Source organism: Herpailurus yagouaroundi, unplaced genomic scaffold (assembly GCF_014898765.1).
Source record: "Herpailurus yagouaroundi ecotype Mexico unplaced genomic scaffold, PumYag 142, whole genome shotgun sequence".
In the NCBI taxonomy this organism is placed as follows: Eukaryota; Metazoa; Chordata; class Mammalia; order Carnivora; family Felidae; genus Herpailurus; species Herpailurus yagouaroundi.
The window spans coordinates 38,600,894-38,623,807 of NW_024412397.1; the positions used below are offsets into that span (position 1 = coordinate 38,600,894).

At 40.0% G+C, this 22,914-nt stretch overlaps 1 protein-coding gene across 33 annotated transcripts in view; it reads right to left on the reverse strand.

The window, feature by feature from the left end:
• Nucleotides 1–22,914, reverse strand: part of DTNA (dystrobrevin alpha) — a 355,193-nt gene that overhangs the window by 34,304 nt on the left and 297,975 nt on the right. For 21 of the 33 annotated variants that reach the window (XR_005791653.1, XM_040479098.1, XM_040479095.1 and 18 more), the window contains 4 exons: nt 18,996–19,073; nt 18,342–18,434; nt 6,165–6,252; nt 4,052–4,149 (listed from right to left, as the gene is read on the reverse strand). Coding sequence is in view for 32 of the 33 variants with exons in the window: in XM_040479098.1 (XP_040335032.1) it covers nt 4,052–4,149; nt 6,165–6,252; nt 18,342–18,434; nt 18,996–19,073 (357 nt within the window). In the remaining variant the exon portion in view is untranslated. The remainder of the gene's footprint in view (nt 1–4,051; nt 4,150–6,164; nt 6,253–18,341; nt 18,435–18,995; nt 19,074–22,914) is intronic. The other 12 variants (XM_040479109.1, XM_040479112.1, XM_040479110.1 and 9 more) reach the window with 2 other exon arrangements.

The window sequence follows — 22,914 nt, forward strand, 5'->3', positions numbered from 1 at the left end:
ATTGCAGCTACCGGCTAAGAGGTGCTTGGAGGGAAAACAGGATAAATGGTGCTCATTTCACAAAACTAAATAACCCCATTCTCTCACCGGGAATGACATTCCCCTCACTGAATTTATCGGAGAAGCCCCCGGTTAGGCCCAAAATTTTTTTCTTATTCTTACCATTTTCAGCCTCAACAATGGATCTCAGTGAGGGTAGCCTTGGAAGGAAAGTGCTTTTAAAAGGATTCACTGTAATTGAGGGTGTGACATAAGAGTGCTATTGGCGTGACCCCTGTCAGGGGTGAGATGTGTCAGTCTATTATTGATGTCGGAGCCTGGGCTGCCCCGCACTGAAGTGAACATTAGGCCGCCATTAAGGATAGGTGACCTATGCAAGGCAAATTATCCCTAAGTGAGTTTGAAGCCATTAAGCAAGGTTACAAGACACATATTCTTGGGGGAGGGGTCAGGCTTCCATCCAGCAAAACGCACAAGAGACAGACAATAAGAACAAAGCACTAAGGAATAAGGAATGGAAGGTGAACTTGGTGAGCAAGGGCGATGGCTTTCCATCCGAACGGCTGATTTACAACTGCCTGCTTCATAAACACACCAGCATTAAGAAGCTCATTATTAGTTACTACCTCTCTCACGGGTATAGTGAGGAGACTGAACTATAATTCAGGGGTTTTCCACCTTTTTCTGTCCCCCTTTGGCATTCCCTGGTGGAAAACTTTAAGACAAATTTTCTATGGAAACTCAATACGTCAAATGGTTAAAAGGGAGCCTGTTCTGGTGAAAGAAAGCCCTTCTTCGCCTTCTTCAGACCTCTATAGAGACCCCAGGTCCCACAGGGCCTGAAAATCAGTAAAGCCGAGATTTCGAAGTTCTCCACCAGGACTAACATCCTGACATTCTATGACTCCCACTTGTTCTCCTTGTCAGTTCCAAGGACAGAACCATGATGCAGCATTTAGCTTAAGGAAGGAAAAGAGAGAAGCAGCTCTGATAAGAAAAATTATGGTAAGATCTGTAAAGAGTACTGAGTTCTTAGCCTCTCGCCAGGAACTATGCTCTCCTCTTTAATCTTCTTTTATTGAATCCTCATAAAAATTGTATATAGGTCCTGCTATTATCTGTTTCATGAATAAGGAAATCAAAGCACAGGCCAGTTAGAAGACTTGCCCAAGTTCAATAACAAGTAGGTGGTAGAGGTGATTTGAACCCAGGCGGTTAGCTCCAGAGGCCATGGATATCTGACTCCCTCTGTCTTTGGTGTTTGCTCTGACAGGTTTAGCCTATGCAGGCTGTGATTTATGTCATATAATGCAAAGAGTACTGCTACTCCTAATACCAATCCCAATTAGTTCTTCCAAGTGTGCTATGAGGAAGCATTATCTTCTAACGATCATGGCTGAAAAGTCCATGAATCACCCAGAGTAGTCATGGAGTGAAGTGAGGAACTCTAACCTCCCCTGAAGCTCGGAGATCTGATTAGTGGGTTCATTGTCACCTTGGAGACCATGGGATTCCTAGGGCGAATTCCTACAGTGCAGAAGTTGACCTGGATAAGCTTCTGGGACGCGGTTCTGGGGTCCTTGGAGGGCATGAAGCCACCGGTTTAGACAAATGAGTTCAGGATGGACTAGATGCTCTTCAGGCATGGTGTGGGGAACTCTGTGGGCCACGAAAGGACTAAGAGACAGGACAAACTTCTCTTTCTGCCATCTCTTCTCATTCCCATTTCTTTATTCTCTCTCTGGTCCTACAAACATGCATTCAGAGTACAACATCCAGAAACGTCTTGGAAACAAGCAGTAAGACTGGTAGCACAGCATAGCTGGGGCCATTGGAACATCCATGGTGCTCCTAGCTGATTCTGGAATTCCGCATGGGGGCCGATGTCACTGGGGTATTTCCTTAAAGGAGGTCCTGATTTCACCTCATGCTGAGTGGAAGCAGAGGATTTGAAGGGAAAATAAAGTGCTTTGGAGAGGTAGGAGAGCAGGTACACACTGCAACCAAGGTAAGGTATTTGTGGGCTTGAGAGTTTTCACTGTAGTCTTTTTCTCTTTCTAAGAACAGGAAAATATGCCAACCAAGTCTGCACCTTCTTTTTAATTTTTATCATAGAACGTTAAAAAACACTTTGACCATTTATCCCTAAATTCTCATGTCAAACTCTATACGCATGGAACAAGGATCAGGACCTCCTCCTTTATTCAGTTTGATCTCAGAAGTGACATCAGTGTTTAAGAATGGGATTCAGTGGGGGCCCCTGGGTGCCTCGGTTGGTTAAGCATCTGACTTCCGCTCGGGTCATGATCTCATGGCTCATGAGTTCAAGCCCCACGTCGGGCTCCGTGCTGACAGCTCAGAGCCTGGAGCCTGCTTTGGATTCTATGTCTCCCTCTTTCTCTCTGCCCCTCCCCTACTCATGCTCTGTTTCTCTGTCTCTCTCAAACATAAACATTAAAAAAATTTAAAAAAGATTGGGATTCAGTGTTAAGACAGTTTGGTGCTCTTCTAAGAGATCTAGAATGTACACATTGCTCCCATGCTGGACCTACTCAGTATTGAGTTTGAGATCTAACTCTGAAATTAATTATTTTTCTCACTCAGTATATATTTACTGAGCTTCTGCAACATCCTAACCATGGGCCTAGAACCCAGAGGCCCTTTGGCATGGCCTCTGTTCTCAAAGAACTTCCATTTCAGTCAGGGAAGAAAGAAACAGACACATAGATGCAATTATTTCAGATAATGATGTCTCACACGCATACCAGGAGCTGTGATAGAGAGCGGTTCCTGGCGCAGGAGGTAGTGGGAACGATTCTACAGGAGGACTTGTGAGGTAAGACCTGAATGATGAGAAGGGCCTGCCCATGCAGCGACCCTAAGGAAGAGCGCCCTAAACTGAGAGAACAGCTAGTACACAGGCTGCAAGGAAAGAGGTGAGCAGGAGCACACTGAGCAGGATTTGTGGAGGCTGGCAAGGTAGGCAGGCATCAGCCCAGGTTAGACCTTACAGACCACAGTAAGAAGGGTAGGTTTCAGTCAAAGTGTGACAGAAACCCATCAGAGGGTTTTGAACATAAAATAACATGATATGACTTGTGTTTTACACAGTGACAGGTTGGGCTGCTGCTAATGGTGGAAATGGAGTGGACAGTCTGGGATATGTTGTGGGGGTCGGCTGAGAATCAGTCTGTGTCGAATAAACAGAGTCCTGCTGATGGACTTGGGCATGGAGGTGTTTGGCTCCAACAACTGGGGGACAGTGGTGTCAGCCCAAATGCCTGATTTGCTTATTTAAAAGTTTATTTATCTTGAGAGAGAGGAAGAGAGAGCACAAGCAGGGTAGGGGCAGAGAGAGAGGGAGAGGGGATCCTAAGCAGGCTCTACTCTGCCAGCGCGGAGCCCGATGTGGGGCTAGAACTCACAAACCGTGAGATCATGAGCTGAGCCAAAACCACGAGTCGGACGCTAACCGACTGAGTCACCCGGGCGACTTCCAAATGCCTCTTTTAGAAGAGCCTTCTGTTTGTCTCTGGGTGGCACTCAGGAGGGCCCTTCTGAATGAGACAGCTCCTTAACAAAAACAGGCGTGTTGGGGCACCAGGGTGGCTTGGCGAGTTAAGTGTCCTACTCTTAATTTTGGCTCAGGTCATGATCTCACAGTTAGTGAGGTAGAGCCCCAAGTTGGGGCTGCTTGGTTTTCTCTCTCCCCTCTCCCTCTGCCCCACCCTCTGCTCCCACTCTCTCTCTTTCTCTCACAATAAATAAACTTTCAACAAAAACAAGCACGTCAGTAAAAGGGAAATGATACTGTCTAGAGAGGAAACATTAATTGCACTGATATCTCAGAACTGTATGTATGTTTTCTCATGAAGCTTTTGAAGATCTAAAATCTAAAGATGAGCTTCTCAGACGCCAATATCACTGACTAAAGACATCGTCCTTTAAATATGCATACAGCTGAAAAACCTGGATATTTTAAAGCATAACTATAAGTTTCCAGTGAACACACACTCTGATCAAAAAAGCCAGCATGTCTAAAAAGCCTTACCTGTTCTTGTTTTCTAGCTCTGCGATCAGCTGCCTCTGTTGCTTATTCGCATCAATGGTGAAGGAGATGTCAGGAGCACTTCTCTGCTGCGTCGGCTGCTGTAAAACATGTGGTTTATGCTGTTTAACATTGGGAATGGAAACCTACATGTGTGTGAGGAGACAGGAATCACGAGATATGCAGACAGGAAAGAAAAAAAACTATTTCTATCGAAACAGGAAAAGCAAATACATGAAATTGCCATTCATCTCCTAAGGACCGACTTCTCTGTGAATCTGGGGGGACGCCTCTGCGAGCAGAAGCAGAACAGAATTCTCTGGCAGGCAAACACACAAAACGTAGAAGACATAGTCTTGTAGCTTTCTGACTTGAAGTCTTTGGGAGCGATTTCATTCTTGCTGTGCTGTCCCCACTGTGACAGTTCTCTCAGTGTAGGTGGGTGTAAAAAATACTTCCCTGTTGAGATACCTCTCTAGAATTACTGTTCAATCACTGTAACGCACAATAAAAAAATTTCATGGTTTGAAAATCACAGTTAATAGGATTTTCTTTTCTTCTTTTGGTCAACATACTTATTAGTATTTCTTTATTCATGTATGTAATTTTACATTAATGGATATATACATCCTTCCTCCACATTCATGGCATAACACTCATCACTCCTGGTCATGTTTTAACAACTAGTGTATATGCAGTCACAGCTTTCTCCATTCTCTCTCTCTCTCTCTCTCTCTCTCTCTCTCTCTCTCTACATATATATATACGTATATATATACACATACACAGAAATTAATCTTAACAAATTATATATATATGCAAATTTCCCTGACTAAATATACATACATATATACATATATATAAATACGGCCTATGATTATATGTAAATACATATATACATATGTATATTTATAGACGTATTTTTTGTTGTAAAATCAAAGTATTATTGTATCAAATGAGTTCTTTTACACAATACATTGATAATAATTACAAGAGGATTTAAAAAAAATTTTTTTTAACATTTATTTATTTTTTGAGAGACAGAGAGAGACATAGTGTGAGTAGGAGAGGGGCAGAGAAAGAGGGAGTCACAGATTCCAAAGCCTGACTCGGGACTCAAACTCATGAACTGTGAGATCATGACTTCAGCTGAAGTTGGACATTTAACCGACTGAGCCACCCAGGTACCCCAAGAAGATTTTTTACAACAAGGATAGATTGATTTTCATATTTCCAAATAAAAGTCAACTTTTACATATGTATGTACATTTACATATGTATATACATGTAATCACATACTGTATTTATATACGTACATGTATGTGTGCATTTAATGAAGGTTTAATTTGTCATTTTTTATAAAAACAGAGTCAGATTATGTATAGTTCCCTGCGCTTTGCTTTCTTTGCTCTACAGTACATTTTAGAAGTTCCTCAATTGGTTTTTAAACAAATTAAAAAAAAATCACAATTAATCTTTCCACTAAAGAATGCCAAGCTTTTAAAAATGGCATCAATTGCCTACGCCCCCAGAAATGAAAAAACTCAGCCTGCTTTTTAATGTCCAGACACCTGACTATAGAAAGATTAAGCTTGGTAAATGTCTGGCTCTCATAAAGCTTTTCTATGATTTTTTAATTGGCATTTCTTTTAACAAAGAAGTGATTTGTGTTGCTAACAAAGGATTCGGGGTCCTATGTTTTATATCCTAAATGACTTCCCGTAGCTAAGCCTAGCGAACGGCAGCTTCGAGCTGTGATCCAGGTTTTTCCTCTGATTTCAGTACATAGTTTTCTGTTTCTTGTATATACTACATATCGATAAAAGTGGAAACTTATCTGAGCCAGTTGTGGATTTGAGTCATTCCTCTTTCTCTTAACTGACCAGGAATTATCCAGACATACCCGGTGTTGGGCTGGTTCAGCAGTGTTGTAACAGAATACCTAAAGCTACGATTTATGCCACACCAGACCCATAGCCGGACGGTGAAAAATAGAAGTAGAAGGCTCATGTTTAGGTCCTGCAGGTCACACGGTAACAAGTTCTCAGCTTTGCTGTCGTCGCACCAACTGTAAGGATAACAGTGAACATGACAGACTCTCACTCAAACTACTTACAGACGAAGCGGACTCTGCTGCCAGTCTTGCCGCGTACCTGGCGATCAGTCTGTGTTCTTCATCGAGCCGGTTCGAACTCTCAAGCATGCTATTGAGAACAGAGCAAGAAGAAGACTGTGAGGCAGTGAGAAAGACGGATGGATGTATATTACCACCAGAGGCTCTTGCTATTTCAATTTTTCGGTGTAAAAATTTGAAAGCTATATGAAACCCCGTTAGGTTCACGATCTCAGACGTGGATTCATGGCACAATCTAACACGCGACCAGGAAGTTGAGCTAATAAATCCGGTCTTCAGTCAATTAAATGTCTTACTAAGAAAACTCCAAACAAGAGTTACTTTTCTCATCAACATTTCTGATAAAAGAATATTTTCTCTTGGGGTCCCTGAGTGGCTCAGTCAGTTAAACATCTGACTCTAGGTTTCGGCTCAGGTCATGATCTCACAGTTTGAGAGTTTGAGCCCCGTGTCGGGCTCTGTGCTGACAGCAAGGAGCCTGCTTGGGATTCTCTCTTTCTCTTTCCCTCTCTCTTTCTCTCTCTGTTCCTCCTGTATGCTCGCTCTCTCTCTCTCAAATAAATAAATAAATAAATAAAACTTTAAAAAGTAATATTTTCTCTTCAGTTTTATTGCCTTTAACATTTTTATTTCCTTATTACATAAGAAATACATGTACACAATGGACATGTCAGAAAATATGGAAGCACAAAAAAACCCCCAAAAAACCCAGTTGTGGTCAGCCTGCAGTGATACCTACCTCCTGATATTCACCCTTGTGTGTAATCCTCCTTCTTTAGTATGGGCTGGACTTACTGGCTTGCTTTTAATGAATAGAAACAGTCAGTTTCTATTCAGTTTCATGGACAGAAGTAATGGAATGTCACTTTCAAGATTAGGTTATAAAAAGACCATGGTTTCCATCCTGAGTATTATTTCTCTCTCTTGAGCTCATTGCATGGCTTGCTCTGTGGGAAGCCGGCTGCCATGTCATAAAGCAGCCCATGGAAAGGCCCATGTGATAAAGAACCAAAGCTAGCCAATAATAACCTTGTGAATGAAATCCCACACATAGACGCTTTAGATAAGATAGCAGCCCCAGCTAACAGCTTGATTGCAACCACATGACAAGCCTTGAGTCACAGGCACCATGCCGGATTCCTGACCCACTGTGGGATAGTAAATGTTTGTTCCATTAAGCTGCTAAGTTTTTGGACAATTAGTTATGAGGCAATAGATAACTAATACAAACTGTTGACTATAATATTACTACCCAGGTAACTTGCCATTTTCTATTTACTTCTAGAGCAGTGGAATTATAGGAGTGGCTTCTAATGACATTAATGGGAATTGTTTATTGTCTCTTATAATTGTAGATTGTTAATACTAGAATAAGGATGATCTGAGTCCCTAAAAAAACTAAAGCAAATAGACGCATTATCAACTCTCCCGTATTTGAGAAGGCCCTTCACTTAAGAGTAAGTTTTGCATGCCATTAAAAAGTTTCTATGAAACATACCAGTAATGCCAATACTGTTAACAGGCTAGATGGTTACAGTTTGGCTTATCAGTTATCATGGTGAGTACCGGGTCAGAATCAAGAATAGAAACTAGTTTCTCTCATCCTTAAATATATTCTCCTCCATTTATATTCCCTGCCCATGATTCTTAAAGAAAAAAGGTCAATACTCATGAGTATACACTGAAAGTAACACACTTCTATGCCAATGGTAAGGTTGTAAGAATCATCCACTGCAAAGACTTGAATCCACAAAAAGCAACACGCACTTATATTATTTACATGTATGTTCACACATAAAGTAAATATGCAACCCAGTCTTTTAATTTTTGTTCAAAAGTGAGAAGGTGAGTAAACACCATTATGTGCTTCCAGAATATTAGCTGTGTCACTTCCAAATCGCTCTTCCCTGGCTGGCTGAATCCATTCCTGTAACATTGTCTCTTATCATTCAGAAAACATTCCTGTATCCATCATCTCTGTACCAGTCTATACTCCTCACACATATAAACTATATCTGTTGTTATCCTGAATACTTCCACTTTAGATTTAGCCCTTTTCTCTGGGCTACAATAACCACGTAGAATATTCCTGAATATCTACATTGACTAAGTCACTTCTCTACCCTCAATAAAAACTCTTCTCTTTTCCTTTTGTCCATAGGAGATAATGCATGTAAAACACATCAAGCTAATATGATGCCTAGAACACATTATTCTGCTTCTTAAGTAACCTGTTCAGATTCATTCATGATTCATGTCTCCTTCAAAATACTCCCATCCAACAACCATGTAGAGTAGGGCTTTTCAAGTATTAGTGTACATACGTACGACTCGGAGATCTTGTAAAAAATGTAGTTTCTCATTCTGTAGCTGGGGGTGATGGGGTAGGTTGCGTGGGGTAGAACCTGAGAATCTGCATTCCTAAGGAAGCTTCCAAGATACACGGATACTGCTGGTCTAAGGACAAAACTTTGTGACAAGGATCTAGAAGATCTTGAGAATAAAATGGAAAATCTAAACACATGAAATAAACCCCAAATGTAAACCATATAAAAGAAATAATTTTTGGGGCGCCTGGGTGGCGCAGTCAGTTAAGCGTCCGACTTTAGCCAGGTCACGATCTCATGGTCCGTGAGTTCGAGCCCCGCGTCAGGCTCTGGGCTGATGGCTCAGAGCCTGGAGCCTGTTTCTGATTCTGTGTCTCCCTCTCTCTCTGCCCCTCCCCCATTCATGCTCTGTCCCTCTGTCCCAAAAAATAAATAAACGTTGAAAAAAAAAAAAAAGAAATAATTTTTTATGAGTATTTGATATCCATACAGCATCTACGATATTTTATAAACATTCCTTAACACAGAAAATTCTAGGTTCCAGGCTCACATATGTGCGGTACCAATCCCCAGAGATTGAGATTTCAATCAGCATAACAAAGACTTGGAGTAAGAAATAATTCTAACAGCAAAAGGTGTTAGTTCTGGAGAACTGATGCCATAAAGCAGATGTTTGTCTCTATAACACAATGTCTGCACTCTGTAGTGGTTAAAAATAATAACTGAATTTCTTGTCATCGCTTTAATAAAAAAGTCACAGTGTGTTCACTTTAAACATAAAACTACCCCACAAAGAAAACAATTTAATTTGATTTTAACATGTTTATCATTTCTGGCTGGTATTAGAAATAATATGCCTAATTTCAGCAGTCTGTGTAGACAACAGGGCCGCTCGCTGCTCTTAGCCCGGAGCAATGATCTGTTTGCCTGAAAGTGACTTTGTCAAAAACATTTGCGTGTGTTTTGATAAATAAATAATAAAAAAAACTGATAAAAAACCTCATGATAAAAGTGCCTTTTATCATGAATGACCAGCAAGTATAAATAATATAAAGGCTACATTAAAAAAGCCTCTTGGAGATGTAAGACGTGAAGTTATGGGATCCTGTCTAGTAAGCTATAACTCATACTTCCATGCCTTCCCTCCCCCAGCCCTGAGTGAATGAGGGGTGGAGTGATATATTACCCCTTTGTGCACACAAACGATTTATGAGTCCACATGTGCCATTTTAGTATGTTCAAATTATACAAGGGTGAATGAGGCATTCCTCTGATAAATTCCATTATTTCAAGACTCCAATTACAAATAGTTGAAAATGAATGGCCAATAATCCCCAAATCGTTAGAGAAATACCGATTCCAACACTTTCTCCATCCCTGGCTATTCATTTCAAGACTTTATAATCAGTAATCTTGCTACAAGACCATGATGAATTGAAACGTGGCTGCTGTGTAGACTGTATTTCAGAGCAGAAAAATCCATTATTTTGAAAGCGCTCCACTTTCTACCTTAAATGCATGGCCATTGTGTGTTGCTAGTGATCAAAAATGGAATCCTAAGAAACGTAAGTGGCCTCGGCTGAGGTCGGGCCTACTAAACTGTGATTTAGCAAAGGTTTCTGGGAACCCAGGGTTTGTTCACATTTGTTTGGTTTCTCTACAAGCCTGTACTGACTTCCCAGGCAGGACAGTCAACCAAATACTAATGTGGTCGAAAGGGCAGCGGAAATACTTCTAAGTTTTCTCTTAATATTTTTCCATCTTCCTGAACGGGTGAAAGGAATTTTATCACCAGAGATTAATTTTTTAAGGCCACTGGGCCTCAGGCACTACTCTTCCATTAAAATGCAAACAGCTGAGAGGAGGATTACCGCTTGAGAAGGCATTCCTAGTCGCCCTGAAGTGGAGGTTTACTTGATCAGGTTGTTTCGCAGTTGGTTGAGAGCAAGATGCTATGGGAATAGAGCCCGTTCAGGCCTTCGGGAGCACAGTGAGCAGAAGAGAGGTGGGGCGGAAAGGAGCAAAGTGATTCTGGGGCCCAAGAAGTGGTTTTAGGGGACTAACGAACGCGGAGGGAAATGAACTAATTCTCAAAGCTTCAACTGGTGTCTCTTTAACGACTGGCTTAAAAGGAAAAGATAGGAAATCATGAAATGGCAATCTTCCTGGATACTAGTGATAAAACTTACCAGGATAATGGCATCCTTATAGGGATGCCTTCAAAATCCTTTATCGAGACCCTGACTTTACCAGCTCACTGTTGTAACACCAAGGCCTTGCATTCTACCCTCTTCAAACTCTCCATTTCCTTCCGTTCCAATGATCACGGGTGTGTTCCAGGCCACTGTCATCCAGAATTGTCATGAAGTCCTCTCAATAGGTTCTTCCCATTTTAGACTTAGTCTTGCCTCCAATTCATTTTGCATCCTGTGGTCGGTGATCTTTTAAAAATGAATTTGGCTGTAACATTCCTATGCATAAAATCTTCCAATGGGTTCTCAGTTCTCAAACTCCTCCATAAGACCCAGAAGGTCCTGCATAATCTAGCTTCATCCTTTACCCCTGGTACTCTAGCAGCCTTACCGGGTCAAGTTCCTCAAGAAGTTCCACATTTTCTCTGCTCTGAACGATCTCTCTGCCTCCTCCACCCGCTTCCACTTGGCTGATTCCTCATCATCCTGCTGTTGGCTTCAGCTGCCATTTCCTACCCTCACTTCCAACCTCTAAATTCGGGATTTTGCTCCTCACATATCCCACGGCATCTCACTGACCTTATTGTTACCTTTTGCGTTACCTGTTACCTGTTACCTGTTACCTTTTGCGTTCTCATTGCTTTTTCACTTGTCTTTATCCTTTACTAAACTGTAGCTTTTTTGAGGAAAGAATGGTTCCATTTTGTCACCATTAGACCTTGAATGTTTAGCACAGCACTTGGAACACAGCAGGAAGTGCCTAAGTGTTAGGTGGACAAAAGAACAAATACAGGTTAGCTCTCTGGCTTGCAGCGTCATGGACTTTGGTCCATGTTTCTATGTCCTTCTTGGCTCTGCGTGCATTCTCAGCACTGGGAAAATCAGAAGGGTAAAGATAAAACACAGTACTTTAACACTAACCATGCCGTCTAAAATTGAACTGTGAAGTATTCACATTTGGCTGACTTGGAATCAAGATACACTCAGTTGCCAGATGCAGATTCCTTATCTGCTCTTTATAGGTGTTAAGGTTCACAGAAATGTCATTACACTCTTTCATATTTATCAACATCAGATCTTCCCCACCTGCAGTCATGGCAAATTCTCTTTGGTTCAAATTCTGTTGTTGTTTTAAAGATTAGGAAAGCAGATGATGATATCTGAAAAAGGTAAGCTCCCACTCAGAAGAAATACTTACTCTTAGGGGTGGAGGTGGGACTGGATCATTTCTGAATTGAAACCTCAGCCCTCTTAGTTACAAGTGTGTGACCTTGGGCAAATCACTTAACCTTTCTGTGCTTCAGTTCTTTCATCTATAATACAGGGATATAGTGATAATATACCTCCTGGTGTGCTGGGAGGATTATTATGTACCGTTTAGAGCAGTGCCAGGGCACACGGTGAGACTCTATGGGAGTATTCCTTTTACTTTTACCTCTACAAAGCAGGTAACACTGTCTCAGTATAATCATTTTTGCATGATCGTCTCCTTACCTATAACTTAGCTTTTTGCTCTCGAACGTTTGGTTGGTTACTGGCCAGTATTCTAGGGTATACCAAAAAAGAAGTAAGACCATCTAGTTGAATCAATGAAAGATTTTACGGAAGCACTAGGTGGACTTTACATTTCTGATTTCCTAAACAGAGGGACGAGTTAGCTGAACAGTGACAGCTTTCTCTTGTTTCCCCAAAGTGGCAACACGGCCATTTGTTTGTAATCAAATGTCCCTTTTATACAATTTATCAAGCAACATATGAGACCAGGTCCCATGCCAAGTTCTTTATTTGAGCGCATTTGGAGAAAACATACTCTGAAGGTCATCCAGTTAACAATATTGATGAATACCCATGAGCTATCATTTTTTTCTACCATATTATAATGGACAGGTTTTACAATAGGAGATTTTAAATCTACTTTATTGTATGCCTTTAATCCTATTCAAAATTAAATAAGAAATCACTATTGAGTCATTCCCCCATGTGCCTAGTTCTACACTAGCTAATTTGCATCAATGACCTCATCGGATTGGTAGTGTCTCTCTTGTTTTCCATGGAAACTGAAAATGTATTAGAATCAGAGAAATGAACTCATCTTTTTTTTTATAAAGTTAAAAAAATGTTTATTTATTTTTGACAGAGAGAGACAGAGTGCGAGTAGGGTAGGGGCAGAGAGAGAGGGAGACATAGAATCTGAAGCAGGCTCCAGGCTGTCAGTACAGAGCCCAACACGGGGCTTGAACTCACAAGCTGTGAGACCATGACCTGAGCTGAAGTCAAACACTCAACTGACTGAGCCACCCAGGGGCCCCGAGAAATGAGCTCATCTTAAAATCAATTTCCCATCTGAGTATTCTGAGAAAACTTCTGTGTACAATGTAGTCAATGCAGATATGCACGCTGGTGGTATGATATTCTTCAGATTGGTATTTCTAGAATTCTAAGAGAATACCTTTCTCAGGAGTCTTGTTTTATACCTGAAACTCCTAAACATCTTATGGAAGAAAAAAATAGTATTAATACGGAAATGAAAACTCATATAAAAGAGATACTATCAGTGAGTGCAGATAATAATTTTTTTTCTTTCAACAGACTGCAACACATTTATATTTTTCAAAATCAACCTTTACTAAAAAGGGTCATATTTTAGCTTACATATTAAAAATATTAAAGGCATACACTTCAGCGGATTTAGTGTTGATGTTGTCATGGATTGAATTGTGTCTTCCCCAAAATTCATGTGTTGAAGCCCCAACCCCCAGTGCCTCAGAATGTGACCGTATTTGGAGTAGGTCTTTTAAAGAGGTTAACTAAGGTAAAATGAGGTCGTAGGGGTGGGGCCCTAAGCCAATATGATTGGTGTCCTTATAAGAAGAGGAAGAGAGCTAGAGATGTTTCTGCACAGAAAAAAGGCCATGTAAGAACACGGCAAGATGGCAGCCATCTGAGGCCAAGGAGAGGGACCTCAGGAGAAACCAGCCCTGCCGGCACCTTGGTCTTGGACCTCCAGCCTCCAGAACTGTGAGAAAATAAATTTCTGTTGTCAAAGATACAAAGTCTGTGGTATTTTGTTATAGTAGCTCTAGAAAACGAATACAAAGTGGAAGAAATCAGAGAACGTTAAAGTGACGAATAGATTCTTTCCCAATATCACTTTTAGTTTTTCTTTTTTCTTTGCCCCCCATCAGTCATTTTCCCCATGTCAGTGAATTGTTGATACTTGGGTTACCCAGGTTTACCACTGCTCCATAGGCAAAGCTGAATACTTTGCTTTTTCACCTACTTTATACTCTCACACAAAATGTTCAACTAAAGGGCTAATTTATAATAGGTGATTTATTTTAAAAGTAGAAATATTTATTTTACTAGTAAAAAAGATTTTCCAAGAACTTCTAATAATTTTGTTTAGGGTGAGAGGGAATTTTATACCGATAGCACTATCAATATCCCATGACATTAACAGATATTTATTGTGCACCTACTGTGCGCCAGGCTCTGTGTTAGGTGCCAGAGATATGGCAATGAACAAGTCAGAGAAACTCCCTGCTTCACGGCGAAGATAGCTGGTAAACTAATCAACCAACCAACTTATCAACCAATGATTGCAGTTCTGGAAAGAATGAAATAAATGGTAGGCCATGATAGAGACTAGTATGGGAGACCTACTTAAGGAGATGGCTTTAATCTGAGTTTGAAGCCAGAGAAACAGCCTTTATATACATGTAAGGGAGGTCAGAGCATGGGTGTATGGCAGGAGATGTCAAGGGTCAAATGGGAAGAATGTTCTTGGCATAGGGTAGAACTAGTAACATGGTTTTGAGGCAGTTTTAGGAACTGTTTGTAGGACTGATCAAAGTGGATGCTGCTGAGTATTGTGACTGAGTTGGGAGAAGCCCATGACACTGAGGCTGGTATGGGGCTAGGCAAGGGCTGGGTCATGCACAGGCCTGTAGGCCATGGTCAGGGCTGGGGTGCAAACCAAGTGCAGTAGAAATCTATTAAAAGGTTTTAAGCAGGCAAGTCGATAATAATTTAGACCCCATCTATGAAATCCAGAAATGGAATCAAATATATAATTTATCGGTATGGATATTTATACAATATAAAAATTATTTAAATAAATTTTCTTAAGAGAAAAACATAAGCAGAAAAAATTTTAACCTGTTTATGTGCAATCAGGGGTCTAATTAAGTGACAGTAATTGATCATGACATCAAAGGATAGACTGTAGCCCTTTAACTGCACTCTCTCCCTTACAGAGGGGGGTCTTTTCAGAGCTGAGAATACTATGTCAGAAGCTTACGCATATGGTATCAAGGATATAATTAGAGTTGGGTAGAGTTGGGTAGAGTTGGAAGTTCTGGGCTGGTTTCCCATCTTCTTAGCCTGCCCGTCAGTTGGTCCCAATAAACCACTAGCAAGGCCAGCACTTGATAAGCTTTAGGGAAGGGCAGAAAAAGCCCTCCACTCATTACATTTTGATATCCCTTCTCCCCCATTGGAAAAGGTGGCTGAAAACCGTTAAAGCTCTTAAGACTTCACTGAATTAGGAAGACAGCAGGAATTCTCCCTTGAGCCACAGTTCATTTATTTGGCTTATCTGACATCAGAACCAGCAAGAACACAAGGATTTCTCTAATTTAGCAGCAGACTATTTACAAATGAGTCAGTCTCCCATTGTATTAAGTCCTTAATATGGGGAAAAGTCCCCCAGAGTTAAGCAGGAGCATACATGAATAATGACAAAACAAATATTTTAATCAAGAACAGCAGTTAGGTTCCTATCTGTAGACCATCTCATGAAGGATGTGCAGATAGGGAGCCTGAAGAATGGGGTGGAAAATAGATGGGACCCAGGGTCAGAAGACCTCTGCGCAACCTTTGCTAGCATGTGACCTTGGATAAGTCTCTTAATGTGTCAGAGCTAGCATTTACTTCTCAGTGAAATAGAATTGATAATATCCAAACCTATAGAGCTTTGATGAGCAAATAATGTGTAAGAAAGGGTTCTGTAATTTTCAAAGTACTCCAGTAATGTAAAATGTATTATTCATATCCAGGTTGCCATGATGAGATACAAGAGACTGAAGACAAAATTCTTACTCTTTTGAAGGTTGTAATTACAATGGGAAACAACAATGCATAGACTAAATACAAAAATGATAACACAATCACCATTCCTATTACTAGTATGTGCTCAAAATATCTGTCAAAATGAAATAAAAATAACGTAGTAGGATCTGCAACTTCAGGAAATAGATATAGGGTAGATGCAGTGGGGAGCAGTGTCACGAAAAGCTTTCTGGAAGGCTTTCTGTTTATGTAGGTTTTATAAGAGGCAATGTAGCAGAGTAGTTAGGTGTTTGGGATGAGGTAGGTTAAATCCTGCATCCACTGTTTTGTAGCTGTATGACTGTGGGAGAGTCACGTGAACTCTGTAAACTGATACCTTTACTGATCTACAAAATGGGGATGAATGTATTTACTCTACAGGCTTACATTAAGGGCTAGGAGAAATTATGTAAATAAGGTTTTGACACAGTGCTAGCAGGAAGCATGTGTTTTAAAAAACGGTAGCTGTTAGGATTATAACCCTGACATATCTCACCAGAGTTGAATGATGGTGAAGCATTATAACTATTATGACAGAGAAGGTGAGACATCACCCCATCACTTATATAATCACGGCAAGTGTGGGGAATGGTGAGGATCTAATTCAACAAAAAGGAAATACAGGAAAAATGAGAAATTCAAAAGAGAGTTGGGAACTTTTAAGAACAGGAGAAAGCATTGAGAAATACGGAGGGCAACAGCTATTCACAAGGAGTCGGCTTCGTTGGTCAGTCTTAAATTCTGCTTTGTTTTCCAAATAGATATGGCCTCCTGCGTTCATCAAGCAGATGTGAGGTGTCTCTGCTGAGACGGTTTTACTGTCTTAAGTGACCATCAAGTCATTGTGATCAATCACTTGAGTAGGGAAAAGGGCTGGTGGTGACAAACTGAGATTTCCTCTTTGGAGATTTCTTTCTCACAAATTTAATTAAGAAAAGGTCAAAGAAGAGTGCTGGAAGTAGCTGGAATGTGCTCAGAATTACGGGGGAGAGGACACAGTGTGAGACCACAGCTTTGCCTTCAGACACAATTGAATCTGTATTGACTTCTTCTTTGAGGACTGTCAATACTTTTTTTTTTTTGGTAATTCCATATTTAGTTCTGTTGTTTCAGATACCATATAACATTGGGGAACCAAATTCACTGGGAGTAAGATTAAAGCTGTCACTCTTCTCACTCATACTTTTGAGAGGCTGAGATATAATAAAGAAGAGGAACTGTGTGACCTACAAGCTCGGCAACTTTGAACAAATGGTGGGGTTAACTGAAGAGTGCTATTTAATTTTATCTTCGTGAAACTAGGACATGGTATAAAATGAAACTAGGGTGCTGCTTATATATTTTTAAGATACAAATTAAGGTAAATATGTAACTTCTAATAGATGTACATCATTATCTCCTAAAACATCTCACGTACTAATTTCGTAAGAACAGTTACAGGCATCGGGAACAGGAAACAGTCCAGGAAGGAGAGTTCTAGAAACAAAGAAGTGGCTAACAATACCAAGTGGCGAAGGTGATGAGGACTGAGTAATGGCCATCATGTGTTTCAGGGATGCTTTTTGTGAAATTGTAATGGAAAGGAGGCCAGCTATTTTAAAGGCAATTTAATCCCTTGGTTCACTTCATAGTTAATAATTACAAAAAAAGAAGTCCATTGGCTTTTAGTTCAGAGAAAGTTAGAGTTACTAAGCAAAATTCACATATTTCTAAGAAACGGGTAAACACATTTGTAAATCAGGAGTCTAAACTAGGCTGAAACATATGATAAATACATAGTCTGTCCACTTATCTTCATTTTTACTCAATGTATATTATCACAACCGAGGAACTTTAACCAATGAGAGGAATCTCCTACATCGCAATTAAAATAGAAAGAGAAAATCTTTAAGAATGCCTTTATCTGAATACACAGGGGCTATCTGAATTCGTACATTTTAACACATTTGGAAGAAAGCTTTGCATATTCTGGGACTTGAAAGCAGACTTTATCAGGATGGCTACCCAGAAACATTTGTAAGCCAGAGAAGAGTTGAAAGACAATTTCTCCCACTGTTATGATTAGGGAAATGATTTCCATGGTATGATCCCATCCTGTCACTTTTCCTCTCTTTTACTTCAATCTTAAATTAATGGAGCATTGTCTTCCAAATCAGTGGAGGTATCCATGTCCTTGGAATAAGAAAATTCTTGCGTTACTATTTTGCGGGCATTTGACGTGGCACATATAATACAATCGACTGGGGAGACCCAGAGTCCGGCATCCACTGAAGGCTAATATTTAGCATGGCATCCATTTACACAAATTTTGCCTTTCGCTATGTTTAAACAAGGATATGAATTCCATGGTATATGAGTGGGAAGTGTTCAAACTAACGTCATGAAGGATGTCTAATTTGAATCAATTCAAAGATGACTTAGTGACCCTTAGGACACTAAGGGCATCCACTTGACCCTTGCTGAGACTTCTTGTCAAGGGAGCAGACTGTTACCCTGTCTAAGGACAGTCAAGCAGCCAAACCTGCACTAACCATGGTGGGTTGTTCCGGAGCCTGTTGACATACAACCCGATGAGAACATGTTCATCAGCCAGCCTGTCTGCCACATTCAGGCTGTACTGTATCCTGAAACAGGGCAGGAGGAAAGAAAGGGTGTTGGGAGGAGAGGCGGGCAGAAATAGGCAGAGCAGGTGGGAGTGGGTTCGTGATAGAAAAGGCATTTGGAAAAGCAAGCAGGTAGAGGAAAAATAAGTGATGTTCTATGAAAAATCCAAGCAAAATCCAAGCAATGAAATACACAATTTCATTTCACTAAGTTTAAAAATAAAGATTTCCAATTAGGTAAAGTAACTTTTAAGAAAACAGAATTGCATTCTTCAAGCCAGTAAAGCCAAGAAATTCATCTGTACGGTAAACACACTGATTGGGTTGCAAGCAAAGAGTAAGTCTCCTTTGGAAAATCAAATCTGAAGTTTAGTCATTAAAAAAAAGAAGGAAATCAGGGAAAGTGAATCACACAGATGTGTCTACTCAAAAGAACTACTTGGTGCCGTTAGTTGGGTTATAATAGAGCTGCTTTTGCTAAATCAAAGACGGTCTTTCAAACACAAAGCATTTTTGACACAAGGAATCTCTACTTTTAGTTGAGTTAATTCAGGGTTTCAGGACACTCTGGCTTTAACTTACCCTTTGCCCTTCAGAAAAGCTGGAGCAGCCCTAGCCAGCAGTTTGTTCTGCTCTACTTCACTGTCCTTGGGAGGAGAGCTAGTTAATAAGATGGGAAAGCCAAGAAGAGGGTAAACACAGCAATGCATTCAAGAATAGAACTGGCTACAGACACTCCCAAGTCTAGATCCAAGCTCCATTTGGACAGCTCTCTTGGTATTTTGAAATGTTCAAGATGTTTGCAGATTTCCACAGAGTTGAACTAGGAGTAGAAACCTGGCCCGAGAACCATAATTGCAATTACACAACCATCCCTGATCCACGGGTTGACCTCTGCAATTTGTTTAACAAATAGATTGCATTGCCTGGACATCATGAAAATCCATTCAACATTCATTACAGACTATCATGTCAACAGTCGAATAGTTCACGAAGTCCTGCCAGCCTTTAGGTCCCACTTCTCCAGCCTTCCTTATTTTGTCCAACTTTCTGAGTTGAATACACACTTGAAAATTACCTAGTTAGAAGATCGCTGTCATATTAGAAGTGCTTTACCACTCCAGGCACAAGTCACCTGACCCTTGCTGAGAAGCTGCAAAGAAAACTTTCAGAGAAACAGAGAAATAGACCTTTGCTCCTTATAAATATATATTCATCTTCCCTGTGTCTGTAACTGGTGGCTAGAATCCCATCATTATAGCAAATTCTTAACATTTTAGGTTCATTATGAGGAATACTCATTTTATTTAGTAATTTAAATGCCAGTTTGAAAAGTTTAAAGTGTAGTTTTATTAAGGGATAAATAGAAATAGAAATAATAATTCATAAAGTGTGGCCATGCCAAAGTGACCCAAGATCTACTGGTCATGTTTCACTGGGAAAATGGTATTGATTGTTAGTATTGCAATTGTACTTGTAAATGCACTTAAAGGGAACTTGCTCCTTTGCAGGTTAAGAATTTTTTTCCCTGTAACACTGGTGGACCTAAAACTATCCACCCACCCCTTTCATGATGAATACAAAAATTAACTGTCTGATTTGTTTGGTGGCAAGTTGTTAATTCCTTCGATTGAAATTACGAGGTCTTATCAAAAACTTGCCCAACTTTTCAACAAGTTCTAAAATATATGTATGTATTAAGATGGCTTGTAAAGTAGTTAAAATCTTAAAAACTTTATGAGTTTTAAGGATTTATTACAAAGTATCACTCTTTCAGACCATGAAGCACACACACAAAAAAAATACAAATGTGCAAGTAAATATCACATTAGGATTATGCATATTGTGATTAGAATTCTTGTTTTAGTATTGTATGTACTATAAGGTCGCTGGAAAACTTAAAAATAAAATTTGATTTATAAAGCAAATGTCTAGGAGAGAGTAGGCACTCATGTTTGTTGAATGTGTGATCTCACTTAGCTTTTCAGGGATGCACCTATTACTTAAAACTGCACACAAATGGAATTGACTTTAAGAATGAAATGATTAATGTTCTAGGAGAATTTAATTTCTTGATGAACATAATGATTTTTTTTTCCAGCATTTTGATCTTCCCCTTCTAAGGTGATGAAACTGTGCATTAGGACAAAATAGCCACCTTATGCCACCATCATTGTTGGTATTTTCCCATCATCCCACCAAAACAGCATTCCAAACCTTGTCTCCTGAAGCATATCCCTCTGTATTCGTTATCCAGTAACTACAGTCTCTCTGCTGCCCAATTACCACTCTCCCCAACTTTTTGTTTTAGAACTCAAGATAGATGTACCTATTATATAATTGGTTTCCAATCCCTGCAAGACCACTAAAAACGTGGCGTGAAATATCAATAATTCTTCCTTCCAAACTTAACTACTTCTGCCCTGTTATGCTTTTTGTCCCTCGAATCCCAGAAATTGTGATGGTATTTCCTTAAATCAAAAGCCTAATAACTACACAGGTACAACTTCTGGTGCTGAATGCACAAGAAGAAAGAAAGGACCACTAAAGAAAAGAAACACATGAGGATCAACCGTGAGGATGCGTTTGCCACCAATTACTCCAGTGAAGTCTCACAGGAAGAAGGTGATGTGTGGGCAGAGCCCCAGGAGTGCATCCTGCCACTTGGTCATTGCCAGGCACTAGCACAGGAGGAAGTCTGCTGATTTCAGGAAACGAGCAGTGGCTCAGATTTTCCTTTGGTGGCCTTATTCTTTTCCTCCTAATTCTTTGAGCCCCTCTCTCCTTCCCCTACTCCATTTGCCTGTCTCCTCTCTTCTCTTCCTTTTCTTCCTTTCTTCTTCTTCCCAAATCCTTTCCTCCTTCAAAGGGAGGAGGAGCAGACATTCTATCTGCATACATCTCTTTTCATTTTGTTGTCATTTTCTTTGCACTGGCCCTTGGCAGTGTGGGTTTGAAGAAATCATTAAAATTCTTTTATGTTTTTTCTGCCTCCCACATGACTTCTTGGGAAAACCAGTTCTTGGAAAATATGGAAATTACACTCTCTGCATTTATGAGTTTGTGGAAATATACCATTTACTTCATTTTGCTACAGCTCTTAGTATCTAGGGCCAAGAGCATTTCTGACTTTTGGTACTCATTGTCCACATAGTTTCTGTACTTCCTAGAACTAGTCTCAAATTCTCAAATTCTGGGAAGCCAAAAATATAACCATGTATAGAGGAAGCCAAGTTCATGATGAAGACAAGAAAAAAAAAAGCCACTCTTTCTAAATGAAATGGATCAAGAACTTACAGAGTTGACAGGAGAGGCAGATTTCACCTAAGGCTTGGGTCTATAAAGACTTTTCATGTGAAGTATCTTCACCAGAATTTCTTCTGTGGCTCCCAAAGAGCCCGAGGAGGGAAAGCAGAGTGAAAAACTTTTCTCCTGAGTTGTGAGGAGACTAACAATATATAGTTTATTATCATTTCTTCAAAGCAATATACACTCACCATGTTTTACAGACTATACTAGATTTTTAAACTTTCATTTTGTAGCTTGGCTGTTTCTGTGGAGAAGTTAGGTCGTATTTCCAATTCATTGTGGGCTTTGGGATCAGGCACATTAAAACCTACATTCTTCCCCTGAAATAATGCTTTCGGCATGTCAGTGTGCAAAAATGCAACAATGGCTTGCACACAACTCTATCTGTAAAAGCCTCTCCTTCTTCTACATGCCTTGTTCTCAAATCAAAATGTGTCCTTCCTTTTAATTTCTGTAGGTGGGAACTAGTTGGAGCTCCTCTTGACCAGGTACGATAAATCTTTTCTAATCTGAGTCCCGAGAAAAAGCACGGTCACCATCTCTAAAACTCTGTACACATATCTCTTTTTCTCACTGTTTCTTTTTTTCCCCCCCACCAGGTCCCTGGCATTGTATAAGTTCATTCCTCTGTGCACACACTAACATTAACGGCTGTGGTGACCATCGTACCCTGGAGGGTATGACAAGGTAAATCTGAAGTTTATGTGCTCTGCTGGAAGAAAAAAAGGCAGGAAATATTCCTTTAGGTTTTTTTGTTTCTAAAAAATTTTGTATGTTCTTACTAATTCCTTTTCAGACTTACTAATTCCTTTTCAGACTATAAAGATAAATGGCCTTTTCCCAAATTTTTTCATATGCACACATACAATGATAAAATGAGTTCTGGAACAATTGAGCAAGTTCAAAATGTCTCATATTTATTTATCTAAAATTCACCTTCGGTTTTGAAGGGTGACAACAGGTGTCAGCATTTTTGCTGAAGCGCAAACATTTTTGGGGTGGTCTAAGGTAACATGATCACACAGAAATGTTCCCCGGAGTCTTGCTTACACCTGAAATATGGTTTTAAAAGCCACTTTTGTTTATGCTGTGTTACTATATTAGCCCTGGTCAAACATTTTTTTTCTTTTATTAAACATGAAAATAAAAGAATTTAAATAAAAGTCCTGGATGTAGTCTCACAGAGCAGCAG